This window comes from Spizellomyces punctatus, assembly GCF_000182565.1.
Source record: "Spizellomyces punctatus DAOM BR117 chromosome Unknown supercont1.3, whole genome shotgun sequence".
Taxonomy (NCBI): Eukaryota; Fungi; Chytridiomycota; class Chytridiomycetes; order Spizellomycetales; family Spizellomycetaceae; genus Spizellomyces; species Spizellomyces punctatus.
This window is the reverse complement of record NW_015971539.1, coordinates 470,204-484,793: the sequence shown is the minus strand read 5'-3', so window position 1 is coordinate 484,793 and position 14,590 is coordinate 470,204. Positions and strand designations below refer to the sequence as shown.

Here is a 14,590-nt window from a genome sequence, read left to right as displayed (position 1 = left end):
TGGCGAAAGCAACCACCGTCACTTTAACAATCAGAGTGAATGATATTCTATTACGCATCAGGAAGAATTGTATATATTGGCAGTTGTTCTGCGCCAATGCATGGAACTTAATTCCATTTCCACAACCTCTGCCTTTCACGCCATCTCGCCCTCCCTCGTCCTGGGCACGACACTACCCCTTCCGACCTTGCTTTTTTGCCTAAATACATCCGTCTTGTATTAGGGTATTATCCGTACGTACAATATGATACAGCATTGAAATTATGTAACATGAAGCTCCTGCGGTCAGCATCGGTATGCGTGGATGTAGGGACCTCTTCTTTTCTAAAAGTCCCGTGCGTGCTGCGCAGGTAGAAGAGCCTCCGTTGAAGATGTTCCATCCATAGATCTTCCCGAATCTGATTCGCCCAATGACTCTGAACTAGTACCCCTTTCTGGGAAGATTCCACCTTGCCCTCGCGGTCTTGGTACCATCCGTGAATGGGTTGTCCCGTCTTGAGCAGCCATCTTAAATAGGTCCTTCAGGCTCTTTGGCATGCGATTCTTGTCGATGTCTTGACTCGTATCGGGAGACGGCGGTCGGAACCGTAAAGCAGGTGCAAACGGACGAACAGGTTCTCTCTGCGAAACTTCGCCGGAGTCATTGCCCATATCGACCAGTACCTTGCTTGGCGGCATTTTTCCCTTCGCCATTGCAATCTTTCGCAATCTCACAGGGTCCATCTCCCCTGTTTGCGACACCATCAGCGAGAACTTGCTTTTTGGATCGTTCAGAAGTGAGATGGGAGTATCAAACTCAACCACCCGCCCGCGGGACATAACCATGATTCGGTCCATTTGAACAATGAATCGGAACCGGCTAGCGAGGACGATAACGGTGCAACTTTCAAAGTTTGTTGCAATAACCGAATGGATAAGGTTGTCTGCCTCGTGACCCATAGACATTACAGGTTCTGTAGCAATATCGCAAAATGATTTCGAAGACGGAGTGAGCGGGAATGCAGGTAACAGAATAACACCGCGGCATACAAACCATCTAGGACAACCACTTTTGATTTATTGATGATTGCTCGCGCAATGCAAAATAGTTGCCTCTCAGTGAGAGTAAACGCCTTCCCGTTTTCTGTCATAAGCATACGATGTTATTGCCGTCAATAAAACGTCGACGATAACGGTTCCACGACTGACCAGTGATGGGTGTCTCCAACTTAGCAGGCATTTCTTCAATCTTCTGCCCGAGGTGAACTGCCTGAAGAGCTTTCCAAAGCTCCTCATCAAGACAGGTCCTGAAGGGATCCAAGTTTGATCGAATTGTTCCAGTCAACAGAATTGGCTCCTGCGGGATGATGGCGATACGACTCCTTAAATCAGCGAGGCGCAATTTGCTGATATCAATCCCATCAATGAGAATGTCGCCCTCCGACAGCTCGACCATTCGCAACAGTGACACTGCGTAAAAATGGGTTTAGTTCGCAAAAGGATATGCCATTTTTAACCATCGGATCATGCTTACCTAGTAAGGTCGTCTTCCCAGACCCTTTCCAATGTGATGCGCGTTTTAATACTTCCAACCTCGCTGAAAACAGTACTTCCTACTCTTACCAGATCGTCCGACAACACCAATCTTTTCTCCAGGTGCAATCCGGAATGTCACATTCTTGAGAACCGCAACTCCATAGCGGTTATATCGCAGAACCACATTCTTGAATTCAATCTAGAAAGAGTATCAGTCGTAATTAGCTTTTAGACTAACGGTATCACTATGCTTCTCGCCGACCCATACCTCTCCGTGCAATGGCCATTCTGGCGGAGGATGATTTCCGCGTGCATCCCTCTAGATAAAGGATAAATATTAGGGTAAATGGGTCATCGGGGAACGGTGGGTCTTGCCGTACCTCATATGGACAACATTCGGCAAAGTTCACAACGGCCGACACGCTTGACATCGTTCCATGTACTTCGCCCAGAATTCGAACGAACCATTGCAGAAAGAGGAGTAACTGGAGGGCATTGGACACCGCCAAGCCTGCTTGAGAGGGTCCAACATCGAAGAGCACTACGAAAAGTGCACAGATATACACAAATAGAGACGCTAGTATGACCAGAAGTAGTGTTATCTTAGCGAACAAAAACAATCACTACTTTCAGGGGAGCCACACTAACCTATTAAATCCAAGTAAAGAGCCAGCAGGGTCTTCACTAAAAATGTGTAGGGTTGAGGATCGCGATGAAAGTTTTCATCGCACAAAGAGCCGCCCGCCTTACCTAGCATCAATGAGTACAGCGCTTTGTGGTCGGAATCTATTAATGTTCTATTGAAGGTATCAAACCGATCCTCAGCGTGATACAGGCGAATGCTAAAAAGTCCTTCCAGCGTGCTTGATAAGTGCGCAAACATTGGTGACTTGTTGCTGGCTATAGATGAGAAAATCAGTTAAGGCATGGCTATGCAGTACTCAGAGAATAAGACCTTCTAGACGTTTGAACTTGGCTTCCGTGTCACCACAAAAGTGAATCAAACACGCCACCAGGAAGAAATATACTGGTAGGGTTGCCCAAAACCATGGGGTGACCACCGACACAAGGATTACAGTTCCGAAGACGATGGGGCCGAAAGAAAGGGCCTGCAAGGCTGCCTCCGGAAGAAAATCATCGATCATATAGAGGTAGCGAGCGAAGTGTGACAGAATTTGGCCTAATGGTGTCACTTCATAAAATGACAGAGGAGCACGAAGTACGGCCTTGTGGCAATAACCAGTCAGACACACGTTCAGTCACTCATGTGCCATGAACGTCTCACCTGGAGCACCCGATTATGTAGTGATATGCTTCGGCTCAGTACAGCGGCAGAAAATGCGTACCCGCGCACCAAAACGCCCACAGCGATGGCTGAGCAAAATAAAGCATATATCCCAATATACAGTCCCTCCGACAAGGAGTATTTGCCTTCCACGAACCACGCCACCCAAACATCTGTACACGTTGCGGTAGAGCACCGTCAGCTGAATTCACCTGCATCACGTCCTTCATGAGGAAACCTACCGCTAAGGACCCGAATGGTGGCGACTACAAAGAACGATCCGACGACAATTGCTCCTGCCAGGATTCCGTCAGCTTCCTGAAGATACTGCACGTATGGACGCAGTGGATGCTGCGACTCAGGAGATGGATCTATCAGCCCGGAAGTTGCTGTGGGGCCAACAGTATCATAAGTTTGCACCGCATGCACTGTGAGTTGATTGGCCTCGATTGTTCGCGTCACCACATCTTGATTTGCAAAGTTGACAGGTGGCCGGCTGGGAGTTCCAGTCAATACAGACAACTGATTTCGCTCAATAATTTGAGATATTGTGTGGTCTGTGATCGGCTCAATTCCACGTAGTTGGTTCAGGCGGCGAATAGTCAGATCAACGGAGCTTAGATCGGGCCCAGAGGCATCAACAGGTGGCCGTGTGTTCTCTGTTTGCTCCGCCGTTATGACTTCCGCGGTTGCGAGAGGGCTTCGTTTTCGGGGAGGGGGGCGCTTAGGTTTGGGAATGTGTGGCCCCAAGCTTTCAGCGGGCTCTACAGTACAAGCGATGATCATACGACTACAATTGAGCTACGCGATCAGGCATGGGTAGAATCTCTGGATATCTCTTACTTATGTCGGAGAGGACTATTGTATCATCATCCGGCTGTATGAGATCGGTCGCCCACACATTGAAAATCACATTCCGCGCCTTCAGTTCGTCAAATGTCCCCTGCTCGACAACTGTTCAATCTATTATCAGCATCTAATTCTCTTGTATTAAACATCAAGATATAGACTACCTGTTCCAGATTTCATCACCAATATCATGTCGCACTCAGAAAGGAACTTGGGAGGAAAAACACGCTTAATTCGAACGACGCGTCATATAAATCCTTACAGAAGTAATTCGATGTACCTGTTTCTGTTGCGTTACCATCACCACTGCCATCTTACTGAGCATATGCCCCTTCACACAGTCAGTAAATATTCTTTTGGCGTTCTTCGTGTCGAAATCACTTTAAATACAAATTCAGCACACAACTTCACCCATCACAGACATCTCAAGACATACGTAAGACAATCCTCCAAGAGCGCGATATCCGGTTGATGATACAAACATCGGGCGAGAGAAATTCGCTGCCGTTGACTTCTGGTCAGCTCCAGCTCGCTCACAAACTCTTCATCGCCTAGAGCAGAGCATAACACAACAAGCCGTTTCAGCTTCCAGGAGAGCAAATCAGGGATGCAACTACGAGTCAACAGTCACCATTTGGTAGCGAAATGAAGTCTTGCATAAGTCCGGCGACGCGCACGGCTTCATGATAACGGCCCTCGTCCGACTCAACACCAAACAATACATTATCACGGAGCGAAGCGTTGTCTAGTAGCCATGGTTCCAACGGCACGTAGCCACACGTGCTGCAATTAGAACAAGCAGGTGGTCTTAATTCACTAGTCGTAATTTCAGACACGAAATGGTGAAGACTAACCCGTAGGTAGATACAGAGCCAGCTGTTCGCTTAATCTGCCCCATAATAGCGGCCAGTAGTGACTTTCCCGATCCAAGGTCCCCTACCACCGCGATCAGTTGGCGTCGTCGGAGGACCAAATCGAGTTTTTCGATATGTGGGTGATCTATATCACCGTCCCACATGAAGTCGGCGCCTTTCTGGATGAGAGCCATGCATCAATAAAACTGGCCAAACATACACCGGATTGTTGTCATACAATTTCCATGCAGATATCCGCATCCGACGGATGGGGTTCCAATTTTGGCGCTGCGTCTATCTCCGGTAGCATGAAAAACTCTTCCAAGCGCTGGACAGAGTTTTGGGCACCTTTACAAGAGTGGTCACTAACGGCACCCCTGTTGTGCAAAAGCTACGCAGCTTACCTGATATGGTCCTAACAGCTGACGGTAACATCAACAGAGGATATCGAAGCGTATTGAATAATGATAGTATGGTGAAGACAGTTGCGGCCTCAAAGCGAGCACCATGTATGAAATGATACGTTGTCATGCATGCTAAAACAGCAACGACAGGGGCGATGAAGACCACAATGAAATTTCCGATCTTCATTGTGAGAGCTTTACGCATTTGTCCAATTTCCTTCTTTCGGGCAGCAGTAATCTTTTCCTCGTAGAAGCTCTCCCACGCATATGATTTTATCAGCCTGATCACCGTGAATATTTCTGACATTAGATGAACCCGTTTTGTGAACAGGGCAGTGGTTTTGTATGAAATCGTCGAGGCCCGCTTGGCAAGGATATATTGCAGTGGGAGGAGCATAAATAGTACCAGTACCATCGCCGGAAGAACTGCTACGCCCACCTCCACCGCAGCGAGAGCAATTATGACTGTATCAACATGAAAAGGATAGATCAGCGAAAGGACATTATATTTAGGTCATGTGTCCCAGCGACCGAAATTTGACAAATATGCATACCGCAACACTCAATACCAGCAGACCACGCAAAATGCCAATTCACCGCCGCTTCAGCTACCCGGTTGCACTCGTTCGAGATCAGGTTCACGATATCACCGACGCCGCCCCTTACATAACTTAATCGCAGTGATTTTCGATATATCAGAACCATGAGGGCCGCTCGACACTGTTATCTCGGCCGGAATATTTGTTATTCTCTAAACGAGTAATAGTCCCCTCAACTAGATTTCCATACCTGAATTCCAATACGAGTGCATTGTATTGTAAGTTGATGGAAGCACAGCGATCCCAACCCATGACTGATGAACAGGCCCACGGCATACAGATGTCCTCGCCAGACAGGGCCCGAAGTCTCACAATAAAGCACGAGTTGCTTCAGCAACCAATAGGCGCCAAGCCACGTAAACGCAGCCCATGAACATTTCCAAAGAGCTAGCGCATAGTATCGAAGGCCGAACGCTCGGTGAAGTGCCCGGAGAAGTGACGCCGTCCTAAAAGAACACGTAGGGCGGTGGGGCTGTGTTAGTACCACAGTATTTCCTCACTCTCTTGACTACAAGCCTTGAGAAAACACTTACCCAGTTTGTCGGCCAAGTTCCGCTCTCCAGGTCTTTTCTAGGTCGTCACCGGTCACTTTCGCACTCTCAGACGACCTCAAATGGAGAGACAGGTTTCCTGCATCTTCCATGCTTCGTGTCATCTGCACTAGTCGGAACACCCAAGTAAAAAAGAATCCAGAAAGGAAATTTCCCGGGGCCAAGACAACTCGCTTCCGCTTGTGTTTTCTTCGCCGACGCTTCCTCGGAGGGTCCATTTCTGACGGCTCTGGCAATGAACCACCTGAGACGTCATGCCGCAGATCTGGGGGCTCGGGACTTGTTTCCTCTATGCTGAAGGTCTCGTCCATGGTCTTCGCCCGGCCGACCGCTTGGGATCTCTCAAGGCGAACACCAAAGTTCAAACTGTTCCACTGCGAGTAAAAGTGCTGTGCCACCTGGGAGAAAATGGATGCTTGCAGGCAGGATCGAACACGGGACCTTTGACCAAACGGTCAGTTCACAACAAATGTGATCTACTTGTTAGGAGCCCATAGTTCGGGAACACTCTCTAATGTCACCTAATCTCACAGTAATGATATCAAGGTAGCGCCTTAATTTTGAAGATGCAATTAGGGTGAAGCGTCATGCATTTGGTCTTCGTTGCCTCGACGCCATGGTCAACATCTTATATCTTGTCCTCCTTCACCAGTACAATCTTTTCTAAAGTGTCCATATACGGACGTTAAGCTGATAATGGTAGAAATCGGAATGTATGAGGGATGCAACAATTTATGATATCGGAACGGGGAACGGGGAATACCCTTTGATTTGGTCGAGTAGTTAAGTTGGAATCATTAAAAAGGGGAACACCCTCGGATCCACATGGTCTTAAAAAGTATACTGTCCCAGAACGATCATACGATTTGAAGGCGTCTCTTTGTTTCAGCAATATTGAAATACATCGGGAAATCTGTAGATAGTAATGAAGGCACCAATTGGCAAACAGTTACTCCGAGCCATGCGATATCTTTGTGACATTTGCCGTATGCGTTTAAAATTAATGAAGACGCTCTGGGCTGCACATCTTTCAATCACAAAACTTAGATCCGCGTTGATTGCTACCAGAAGGCCGGAGGCGAATATTCGTAAATACCATATGCTTCATAACATAGCGTTGAGATTCGCCCGGGGTGCAAGTCAAAGTAGCGTTCCGCAGAAGGAAGAGATCAAGGTTCAAACAACCAGGCAACGAAAAGCACTCTGCCATTTTGTAAAATATATAATAGAACGCAGGAGTAATAGATTTCATCGGGGCCTATGGTCTAGTGGTACGATTCCCGCTTTGGGTGCGGGAGGTCCTGGGTTCGAACCCCAGTAGGCCCCAGTACGATTGGTCGGATGGGTTTTTTTGGTGACTCTGGTGCCACTTTACTCAATGACTTTGTGCATCTTTTCCTGTCGACTAACTGACAGAGTAAGGCGAACAATATTTAAGAGTAAAACAATCTTTGTTTGCAACATTTATGCAAGTTCTCCGAAGAAAAAAAAAGGAAGACAACAAAAACGAAGTGGCGGTCCAGTTCCGCCTCTATACAGTATTCTGGAGTTTCATAGGTAAAACGTTAACGAAGAAAAGAAACCCGCGTTGAAAGAGTTCGTCGAAAACCAGACTGTAAGTAGCAACAGATTTCAAAGGGTGAAGGAGGTGTGGCATTGTACGCGTGTGGAACGTTTGATGAAGTAAAAGGTGGGGGTGAGGGAGAGTTTCGATTTCCAGTTGAGCGAACGGCAGCTATCATCGTCGGTGAGCATCTTCGATATGCGCAACGTCTCCATGGCCAATATTGGATGGCGTCACTACGACATTTCGAGTGTGTGATAGCTGGATATCGTTGTCAGATTTAAAATGGGACACCATGTGCATTCGATTCAAATAAGACTTACAGATTCGGTTCTCTTGCCCAATTCCGAATCTCGTCTGGTGGGGATATTGATTGGCTGGGATCCATTGTCAGCTTTCATCCTCTCACTGATATCAGGAGGCATCTGCAACCACAAATGAATCGTTACACCATGAAACGCGAGGATCGGCTAGCCTTGTATGCTACCTACCTGCCACAGCTCATCCTGATACTGCAGGATCATCCGAATGGCTTCAATGGCGAGCGGTGACTCATCATCGACTGCATTCTTTGACTTTGAATACAAAATATTCGGCGTCATCACAGTAGCCAGGTTGTCTAGTCCCATCTTATTTCCATGGTCTTCGTTCAATTCTCGGTGCTCTGATACCTCCCTCAGAAAGAATACCAGTACTGACAGAACGTCGAGGTTCGGCTTTGGAAGAAGGCAGCATACGTAATGCAGTGCTTGCTTTCGCCGTCCAGGATCTGGAAGCTCTGTTTAAAAATAAATAAGGTAAGTCAATCTGCAACAGTAAACCATTGCAAGAATCGCCTTACTCTGAGTGGCGACGAATAATCGGTGAAGTTTGAAGGTAAGAAGCGGCTCGGGCATGTCTCGAAAGAATTTTTTCAACAAGGCTGCAATTTGCACTGGATGGTTTCCCGCCAGGTTAATGGATCTCGGGTCTTTGTCTAATTCATCTGATATTGTCTTCAAATGTCTGATATTGCCATTCTTCCGAAAGATGCCTTCCACTCCCAGATCTAACGAACCAGTTAGCAGACGGTCCAGAAAGCACCACCCGAAGACAATCGACATACCCAACATATGCAATGTTCGTATACAGGCATCAAGAAACATTGGAATTTGAAGCTGCCCCGGTCGGGGTCCTAATTCAGTTGCCACACCGTACTTGTCCACGAGTACTTCTAAAGGCACCCCAAATGTTCCCTCTAAAACATGCAAGCGATTCAGAAATCATTACCCATTCAACAAAGGACCTGACATAACAACAAACCTTTCGATTTTGATGGCTTTCGAATCGCCTCTACCATCCGTCCCCACATTGACTGCTTTCGACCACTGGCGACATCCATCAATTCATCTAATGTAAACTGATCGCCCATCAATGGATACAGAGCCTGGGCAGCAAGCTGTCGAACAGCCCAATGGTCCAGACCAGATAGATCCAGGAGGCTGGATGTACCGGAATTCCGCAGGGAGGATTGCCTTCCCGCAGGGGGCAAGTATAAGCTTTTAGAGCCAGCTGAGGGAGGTAAGGAATTACTGACGTTCGCAAAAGGCGGTTGTCCGTTGTTCAGCATGGAAACTCCTATGCTGCGCCCATCTGGTCCTACTGGTCGGGAGGTTTCGCGTGAATATGGTCACATGGTTGAGTCAAGAGCTAGCTTGTCCCGGGAGAAACAAGCCACCGTTGCTTACCTGGCGAACTGCTGATAGGGGAATTTGGTCCTTGTAGAGAGCCCGAATCAACTTCGTGTTCGAAGAGTTAGTCGGTGTGGACAAAATCAGAGTCATTGACGAAGGCTATACCCACTTTGAATATGGAGAAGCATACATAAGCGCTTCAGAGCGCATCGTAGTAGAAAAACGTATTGTTCCAACTGGGTCACTCGCTCGATCCCCCTGCTTGATGAAGGTGATGCGTGATTCGCACAATAGAACTTTCCCGTGACGGCATCGTAAGTTGCCTCCTCATACACGGGGCGCAGGTTCAAATCGCACGCAGCACACCGGAAACATCGGCTATGCCATCTTCGGTACCCATATTTCAAACATTCCTCTTCGACTGGTTCCCCGCAAGCCACGCACAGATCCGGGTTTGCATCCGGACCGCATTCGCTGAGAGTTTTACCTTGTGCATCATCCTGCCATTCACATGCTGCTAGGCGGTCGAGGAAAGTTACCACTGCCGTCTTCTCGTTGTGCGCATTTTCCTGAATGTAACTGCGTCAATAACCGCGCCGGTGCAGCAAGATGATAGGAGGTGAACATACCAGCTTTAGGGCACCAGTCAATGCAGCACGAATGAGAATCTTCAGGGTGTGCGCAAGGCTAGTCACCAGAGATATCATCTCTTTTGTGGCTTCCTGCCGCGTATCCGCATTATCTTGAACGTATGACAATAACGAGAAGAAATGCACAATTTTCTTGGTCAGCTGCTTAGGCTCCTTCGCATGATGCAGCCCTGTAGCATCGCGGAAGGTAAGAAGCCGCATTTCTATGTCGTCAATGACTGCGAAAAGGGTGGCAATGTGACTAACGAATGTCGCAGCCTGGAAAACTCCCTCTCGAAACTCTTCATGCGAGAACCGAATGAGCATGTCTGAGATGCATTCTGCTGACGACTCCTCGAACGCGGAAAGTACGTGCAATATGCGCCCCGCCTTTTCGGCAATTGCTTGTTGCGCCGCAATATCTGTTCCTGTACAGATGATCGTTAGAACGATATTTCCTCCATCATCTTTCGACGATACTGCTTACCCTCTTTGTCATTAGACAATGCAGGTGTTGTTGACGTACTAGGCTTATTTGCTACCAACGTCACGTTCCACAGCTGATCCACCATGTTGAGATGAGGTGGTGACTTTAGGTATAACCGTAATATACCACCCACCTTGTATATCATATAGCACTCCGGGTGCCACTTCTCTGTCCACTCAGCTTTATTGGTTTCCACAAAACTTCGCAGGACAGCCGTCCGACAACCGCCACATTTGGCTGCGAACAATTGCGAATAATGAAGCTGACAATATACATTGCCATCTTGCTCGTAGTACGAGTCGTGCTGCCTGAAGACCGTAGGACAAACTGAGCAGGTAAAATGCTCAAGATGATATTTGCGGTTTAGAGCATTGATGTGAGCCCCGCGAAGCGCTCCTCCACACTTTGCGCACAACAAGTCTAATCGTCGGAAGTAGTCCTTCTCGCAGAACACTTGGGTGAGTCCATCCGGCCCTGTGTGGGGGAAGAACTTTTCTGCAACAACTTGTTGGCAGTCCTGGAGGAACCAGGTAGCGATTGTGGAAATGAGCCCAAGGTCCCTTCGGGCCAGATGGTGTAGCCGTTGCCCCTTACCTGACACCGAAAACAGTCCAAGTGAAAATGTCCTCCAATAGCCCTCACAAACTGTCCGTCAATTGGCTGGCCGCAACGGCTACAGGTACTGGAGCCTATAGCGGAATTTGACTCTTCGTCCCGTACCGTCATTTTCCGGTCACAATCGAGAACCCACAACCCCAGGGACAACGTATGTCGAAAGATCTACTCTCGAACCAAAGCAAGTTGACCGTGGAACAACTGGGATAGGAATACGACAGCTACGGTTATAGGATGGGAAATCGTTTGTCAGGTGCATTGAAGCCAGGTCGTCCTCGACAGCTGGTCAGTTTGGCCGTCTCCAAACGGACGATACAACGCCAAATTTCGCAGCCAATACAACCAATTACACATTTTAGTCGATTCGAATGAAGTTGTGACCGTAAGAACTTGGCCTTGGCCTCATCGACTTTACATGACAAAGATATCTAGGTAAGGAGCATAACAATACTGCGCACCAAGGAATCCTTCAAGAAGCGGTGCCGTTGTATTATACATATAAAATATATTCAATACAATTCTAAGAGTTTTTGAAAAATTCAATGATACCCCGTCGTTTCTTTCTAAGTCCAAGCATTCTAAACGAGGTATTGCCGTTTGTAAATGTCGATGACTGCTTTTTGCCCGTCGATAATGGGACATCCAAAAAAGTGAAGTCGCTTTTGGAAATTATTTTGCTGCCAGACGTCATCGATGATTCGACAGGAATATACTCGTTGTGTTGTATCGGCTCAGGAGGCGACTCTTGAATGCCCAGCAATTGCCCGGGAGTAGCAGGTGAAAACGGCGGCGATCTTCCGGGTAAAGGCGATGGTGTTATAAATGTGGGGACCTCCGCAAATGATATTTGCTTAATATGTGGCCGCGCCGATTTTTTTGCAAATGCCGCCGGAAACGTTTGTCGGGTATACTGGTCTGATGTCGTTTGCTGCGCATTTTCAATCGGCTGGTGATGGGCATCTCCCACATCTTCCGCATCCTTCTGTTCAACAACGTCTTCCAGTCGACGACGGACTTCGGCGAGTACGGTCGGTGTAGAGGGTCGTTCAAAATGGTCAATTTGGGGTATCCGCGGTCGGCCCGCAGGCATGTCAGAAGAAGGTAGGGCATGCAGATTTTTTCGCGCCATTAGGGTTTGTACCTGCTTTCGTAATTCCTGTAATGCTATTAAGGGCGCCTCATCCGAAAACGATGGACCTTCATCAAGAATAGGGGATATCGGTACTTGGGATGTCAAATCTGGTACATTAGCCAGCGTGATGGTATCTTCGCCCAAGTCCTCCTCGTCATCCTCGGCTTCATTGCACGACTGATTCCTTGCCGGACTTGTGCGCGTCGACTCAGATTGGGTTGAGCGATTTGGGGACTCCTGACTGGCTGGAAGAAGAAGTGATCGCGGGATGTGGTCTAGCGAACTTTGCCGAAGTCTAGCGAGCACAGCGGAAATAGGTGTCTCATCGCTGATCGTCTCTGGATGGCGCAGGTCCTCCTTGAGCGGCTTCACATCTTTTATAAATTGCAGCGTCGATTGCATGGGACCAACAGACGGCTCAACTGCAGGCGAAATTGCATCCATTAATGGTACATCCTCGTCCTTACCACTGCACGTATCATTTATCAGCACTATCTCGTTTGGCATTGGTTTCCCTGATTCTGGGGCCACGGATGAGGGGGCATTGAGCTGAGACTTCTGTATCAAGGTTTGCATTAAAGCTTCGGCAATGATTTCCCTCGGAAGCGCGGGATCTGCGTGTGCTTCGACGAGCTCTGATATTCCAAACTTGGTGAATGTTACTGTGCTTGTAAATAACCGTTTAATTTCTTCGGCAGTAAGAGTCACATCCTTTCTTGTGACGATAGAACGCAGATATCGGTATTTGGCCACCTCCCAAGCTGATTTGGATGTTGCGGCCTTCTTTGAGTCATCGACAGACATTGTAACGGCCGCAACTACCAGAGTTTCCAAAAGTTGATCTTCAATCCCGGTTCTCACGCATTCGACTATGATGTTGGCCCAGTCATTTTCAGTCAGCGCGTGGGACAAATGGCCATTTGCAAGTTCCTCAGCCGCCCATTTGTCGACGTATCGCACCAACCCTTCAATCGTTAAACGATTTGCGACATCCCGCACCGCCCAAAAATTGAGTGGGGTGAGGGATCCTTCTGAAAGAGTGGAAAAATAACACCATTCCAACACCAGCCGCAAAGACAGTTCGTTCGGGACTTTCAAAGGCCAAACACCCACTGGCGCAGAGGACGAAGATTGACAGCGGCCACTCCAGTGCTCCTCATAACTGAGAGGCTGCGATTCAAAGAGGGCGTCAAAAACTGGGCTGCTCGAAGCGAGAATAATCCTATGGACCGGAATATGAAAGGGGTCCGTATCTAGAGATATGCACCAGTTCGCTCACTAAGTAACCATTAGTTTTCTCAAAAGGAGTAATGCCCAATGTCACCTTCCGCATCATTTTTATCAACTCTTAGCAATGCGTCTGCAAGCCGTCCCGTCATAAAAAATGGAGCGAAACGGTGGGCTGCTGTATGGGTCCCCATGCGGAGAGCCACTGAATGATAACGCTCTTGGGCAAGTATAAAGACGATGAGGGTTCACGCAGATTGGAAACTACTTTACAGCGTCCGATGGAGAAAGGACAATTGTCTTTATTACAATCTGATATCTGAAAGTGACGTACTTTTTGACAACAAGATGTCTGTGCGATGACGGCTTTAGTCGGTGGTCGTTTGGGCAGTGAGGAACGCAATCAACACGCAATTTGCACGCAGCTAAGCCAAAAGTGCATCACGTGGATTATGTGTGCAACGATGATCCCCCAGTCCGCCCAGCTTTTGACTTGCTTCAAACCAAAACACTTCTACCATTAGCCCTAAACCAACAATTGGTATAATGTCACATCGGTCAAGAACAGCCCGTGCTTATCAAGGGAGTCTGAAACCACAACCGCATACCTCTGGTGAAACGGCATGGAACACCTCACCAGATGCGCACACAAATTCCCATCACTATGCATTTGAACAAAGAAATGACGACCACGTTGACCTACTCGGGAATAAGATAACAGAGTTGAAACAGGCATGTTTGGAACCTTCAGATTTGCTTGAAGGCACTGCTGAAGATCCTCACATTAACAGCTTTATGATTTTTAGATATCTCTTCAAATAGGAGAGGAGGTGACATATCAATTGGGGGCATTACGAGATATGGAAAATGACTTTGAAAAGAGCGGTGGACTGTTGGGTGCGACTATGAGAAGACTAAAGATCATGGCACGAACACAAAACGGGCGATGGATGTGGTATCTCATCTTTTTCGTGCTCGCTGTGTTCTTGTACATCTATCTCTTTCGATACAAAAAATGATCTTGTACGGACCTCAGCTTGTTCCTCTTCGGCTGTAAGGTATATACAATGGAGTAGCAGAGGGTACGGACAAGCAGTTTACATTCTGTAAACGAATCCTCCCTCTGCGCCTCTGAAACTTGCTTTCATATGGTGACGTTCGGTTAGCGGCAATACAACGTGCAACCATTCTTCTTCGACACCATGG

At 47.7% G+C, this 14,590-nt stretch overlaps 4 protein-coding genes and 1 non-coding gene across 5 annotated transcripts; 2 read left to right on the top strand and 3 right to left on the bottom strand.

The window, feature by feature from the left end:
* Window positions 1-5: 5 nt before the first annotated feature.
* SPPG_01856 (uncharacterized protein) lies at window positions 6-6,423 on the bottom strand. The gene is made up of 23 exons (XM_016750168.1): window positions 6,040-6,423; window positions 5,697-5,952; window positions 5,462-5,627; window positions 4,908-5,372; window positions 4,742-4,851; window positions 4,504-4,682; window positions 4,281-4,432; window positions 4,086-4,200; window positions 3,930-4,029; window positions 3,814-3,859; window positions 3,644-3,754; window positions 3,043-3,564; window positions 2,801-2,973; window positions 2,471-2,741; window positions 2,266-2,415; window positions 2,164-2,199; window positions 1,896-2,092; window positions 1,784-1,834; window positions 1,603-1,714; window positions 1,514-1,537; window positions 1,189-1,449; window positions 1,034-1,123; window positions 6-953 (listed from the first exon to the last, which is right to left on the bottom strand). The coding sequence occupies exons 1-23, from the start codon at window positions 6,366-6,368 to the stop codon at window positions 325-327; spliced, it is 4,545 nt and encodes a 1,514-aa protein (XP_016610814.1). The 5' UTR covers window positions 6,369-6,423; the 3' UTR covers window positions 6-324.
* Window positions 6,424-7,311: 888 nt separating this feature from the next.
* On the top strand, window positions 7,312-7,383 carry SPPG_10042. The gene has a single exon. It is a non-coding gene; the product is annotated as a tRNA-Pro (tRNA).
* A 104-nt stretch (window positions 7,384-7,487) lies between these two features.
* SPPG_01855 (uncharacterized protein) lies at window positions 7,488-11,321 on the bottom strand. The gene is made up of 12 exons (XM_016750167.1): window positions 11,005-11,321; window positions 10,544-10,927; window positions 10,411-10,483; window positions 9,924-10,351; window positions 9,464-9,863; window positions 9,349-9,399; window positions 8,924-9,262; window positions 8,727-8,858; window positions 8,463-8,669; window positions 8,113-8,399; window positions 7,945-8,046; window positions 7,488-7,882 (listed from the first exon to the last, which is right to left on the bottom strand). Exons 1-12 carry the CDS (start codon window positions 11,134-11,136, stop codon window positions 7,796-7,798), a joined length of 2,622 nt encoding a protein of 873 aa, XP_016610813.1. The 5' UTR covers window positions 11,137-11,321; the 3' UTR covers window positions 7,488-7,795.
* Window positions 11,322-11,490: 169 nt separating this feature from the next.
* On the bottom strand, window positions 11,491-13,754 carry SPPG_01854 (uncharacterized protein). Its single transcript, XM_016750166.1, has 2 exons — window positions 13,482-13,754; window positions 11,491-13,410 (listed from the first exon to the last, which is right to left on the bottom strand). Exons 1-2 carry the CDS (start codon window positions 13,576-13,578, stop codon window positions 11,546-11,548), a joined length of 1,962 nt encoding a protein of 653 aa, XP_016610812.1. The 5' UTR covers window positions 13,579-13,754; the 3' UTR covers window positions 11,491-11,545.
* Window positions 13,755-13,826: 72 nt separating this feature from the next.
* SPPG_08963 (uncharacterized protein) lies at window positions 13,827-14,584 on the top strand. Its single transcript, XM_016757113.1, has 2 exons — window positions 13,827-14,116; window positions 14,191-14,584. The coding sequence occupies exons 1-2, from the start codon at window positions 13,931-13,933 to the stop codon at window positions 14,401-14,403; spliced, it is 399 nt and encodes a 132-aa protein (XP_016610811.1). The 5' UTR covers window positions 13,827-13,930; the 3' UTR covers window positions 14,404-14,584.
* Window positions 14,585-14,590: the final 6 nt, after the last annotated feature.

Excerpts from the sequence above, each read along its gene's own strand:
- SPPG_01854 (XM_016750166.1), bottom strand. The coding sequence starts at position 13,578 with ATGGGGACCCATACAGCAGCCCACCGTTTCGCTCCATTTTTTATGACG. Across the intron at positions 13,411-13,481 it reads TGATAAAAATGATGCGGAAG|ATACGGACCCCTTTCATATT; the intron begins GTGACATTGGGC and ends GCATATCTCTAG.
- SPPG_01856 (XM_016750168.1), bottom strand. The coding sequence starts at position 6,368 with ATGGACGAGACCTTCAGCATAGAGGAAACAAGTCCCGAGCCCCCAGAT. Across the intron at positions 2,974-3,042 it reads CACCATTCGGGTCCTTAGCG|ATGTTTGGGTGGCGTGGTTC; the intron begins GTAGGTTTCCTC and ends CAACGTGTACAG. Across the intron at positions 2,093-2,163 it reads TCTTTACTTGGATTTAATAG|CGTCTCTATTTGTGTATATC; the intron begins GTTAGTGTGGCT and ends TGGTCATACTAG.
- SPPG_08963 (XM_016757113.1), top strand. The coding sequence starts at position 13,931 with ATGTCACATCGGTCAAGAACAGCCCGTGCTTATCAAGGGAGTCTGAAA. Across the intron at positions 14,117-14,190 it reads AGATAACAGAGTTGAAACAG|ATATCTCTTCAAATAGGAGA; the intron begins GCATGTTTGGAA and ends TATGATTTTTAG.
- SPPG_01855 (XM_016750167.1), bottom strand. The coding sequence starts at position 11,136 with ATGACGGTACGGGACGAAGAGTCAAATTCCGCTATAGGCTCCAGTACC. Across the intron at positions 10,928-11,004 it reads TGGACTGTTTTCGGTGTCAG|GACTGCCAACAAGTTGTTGC; the intron begins GTAAGGGGCAAC and ends TGGTTCCTCCAG. Across the intron at positions 9,864-9,923 it reads TGACTGGTGCCCTAAAGCTG|GAAAATGCGCACAACGAGAA; the intron begins GTATGTTCACCT and ends AGTTACATTCAG.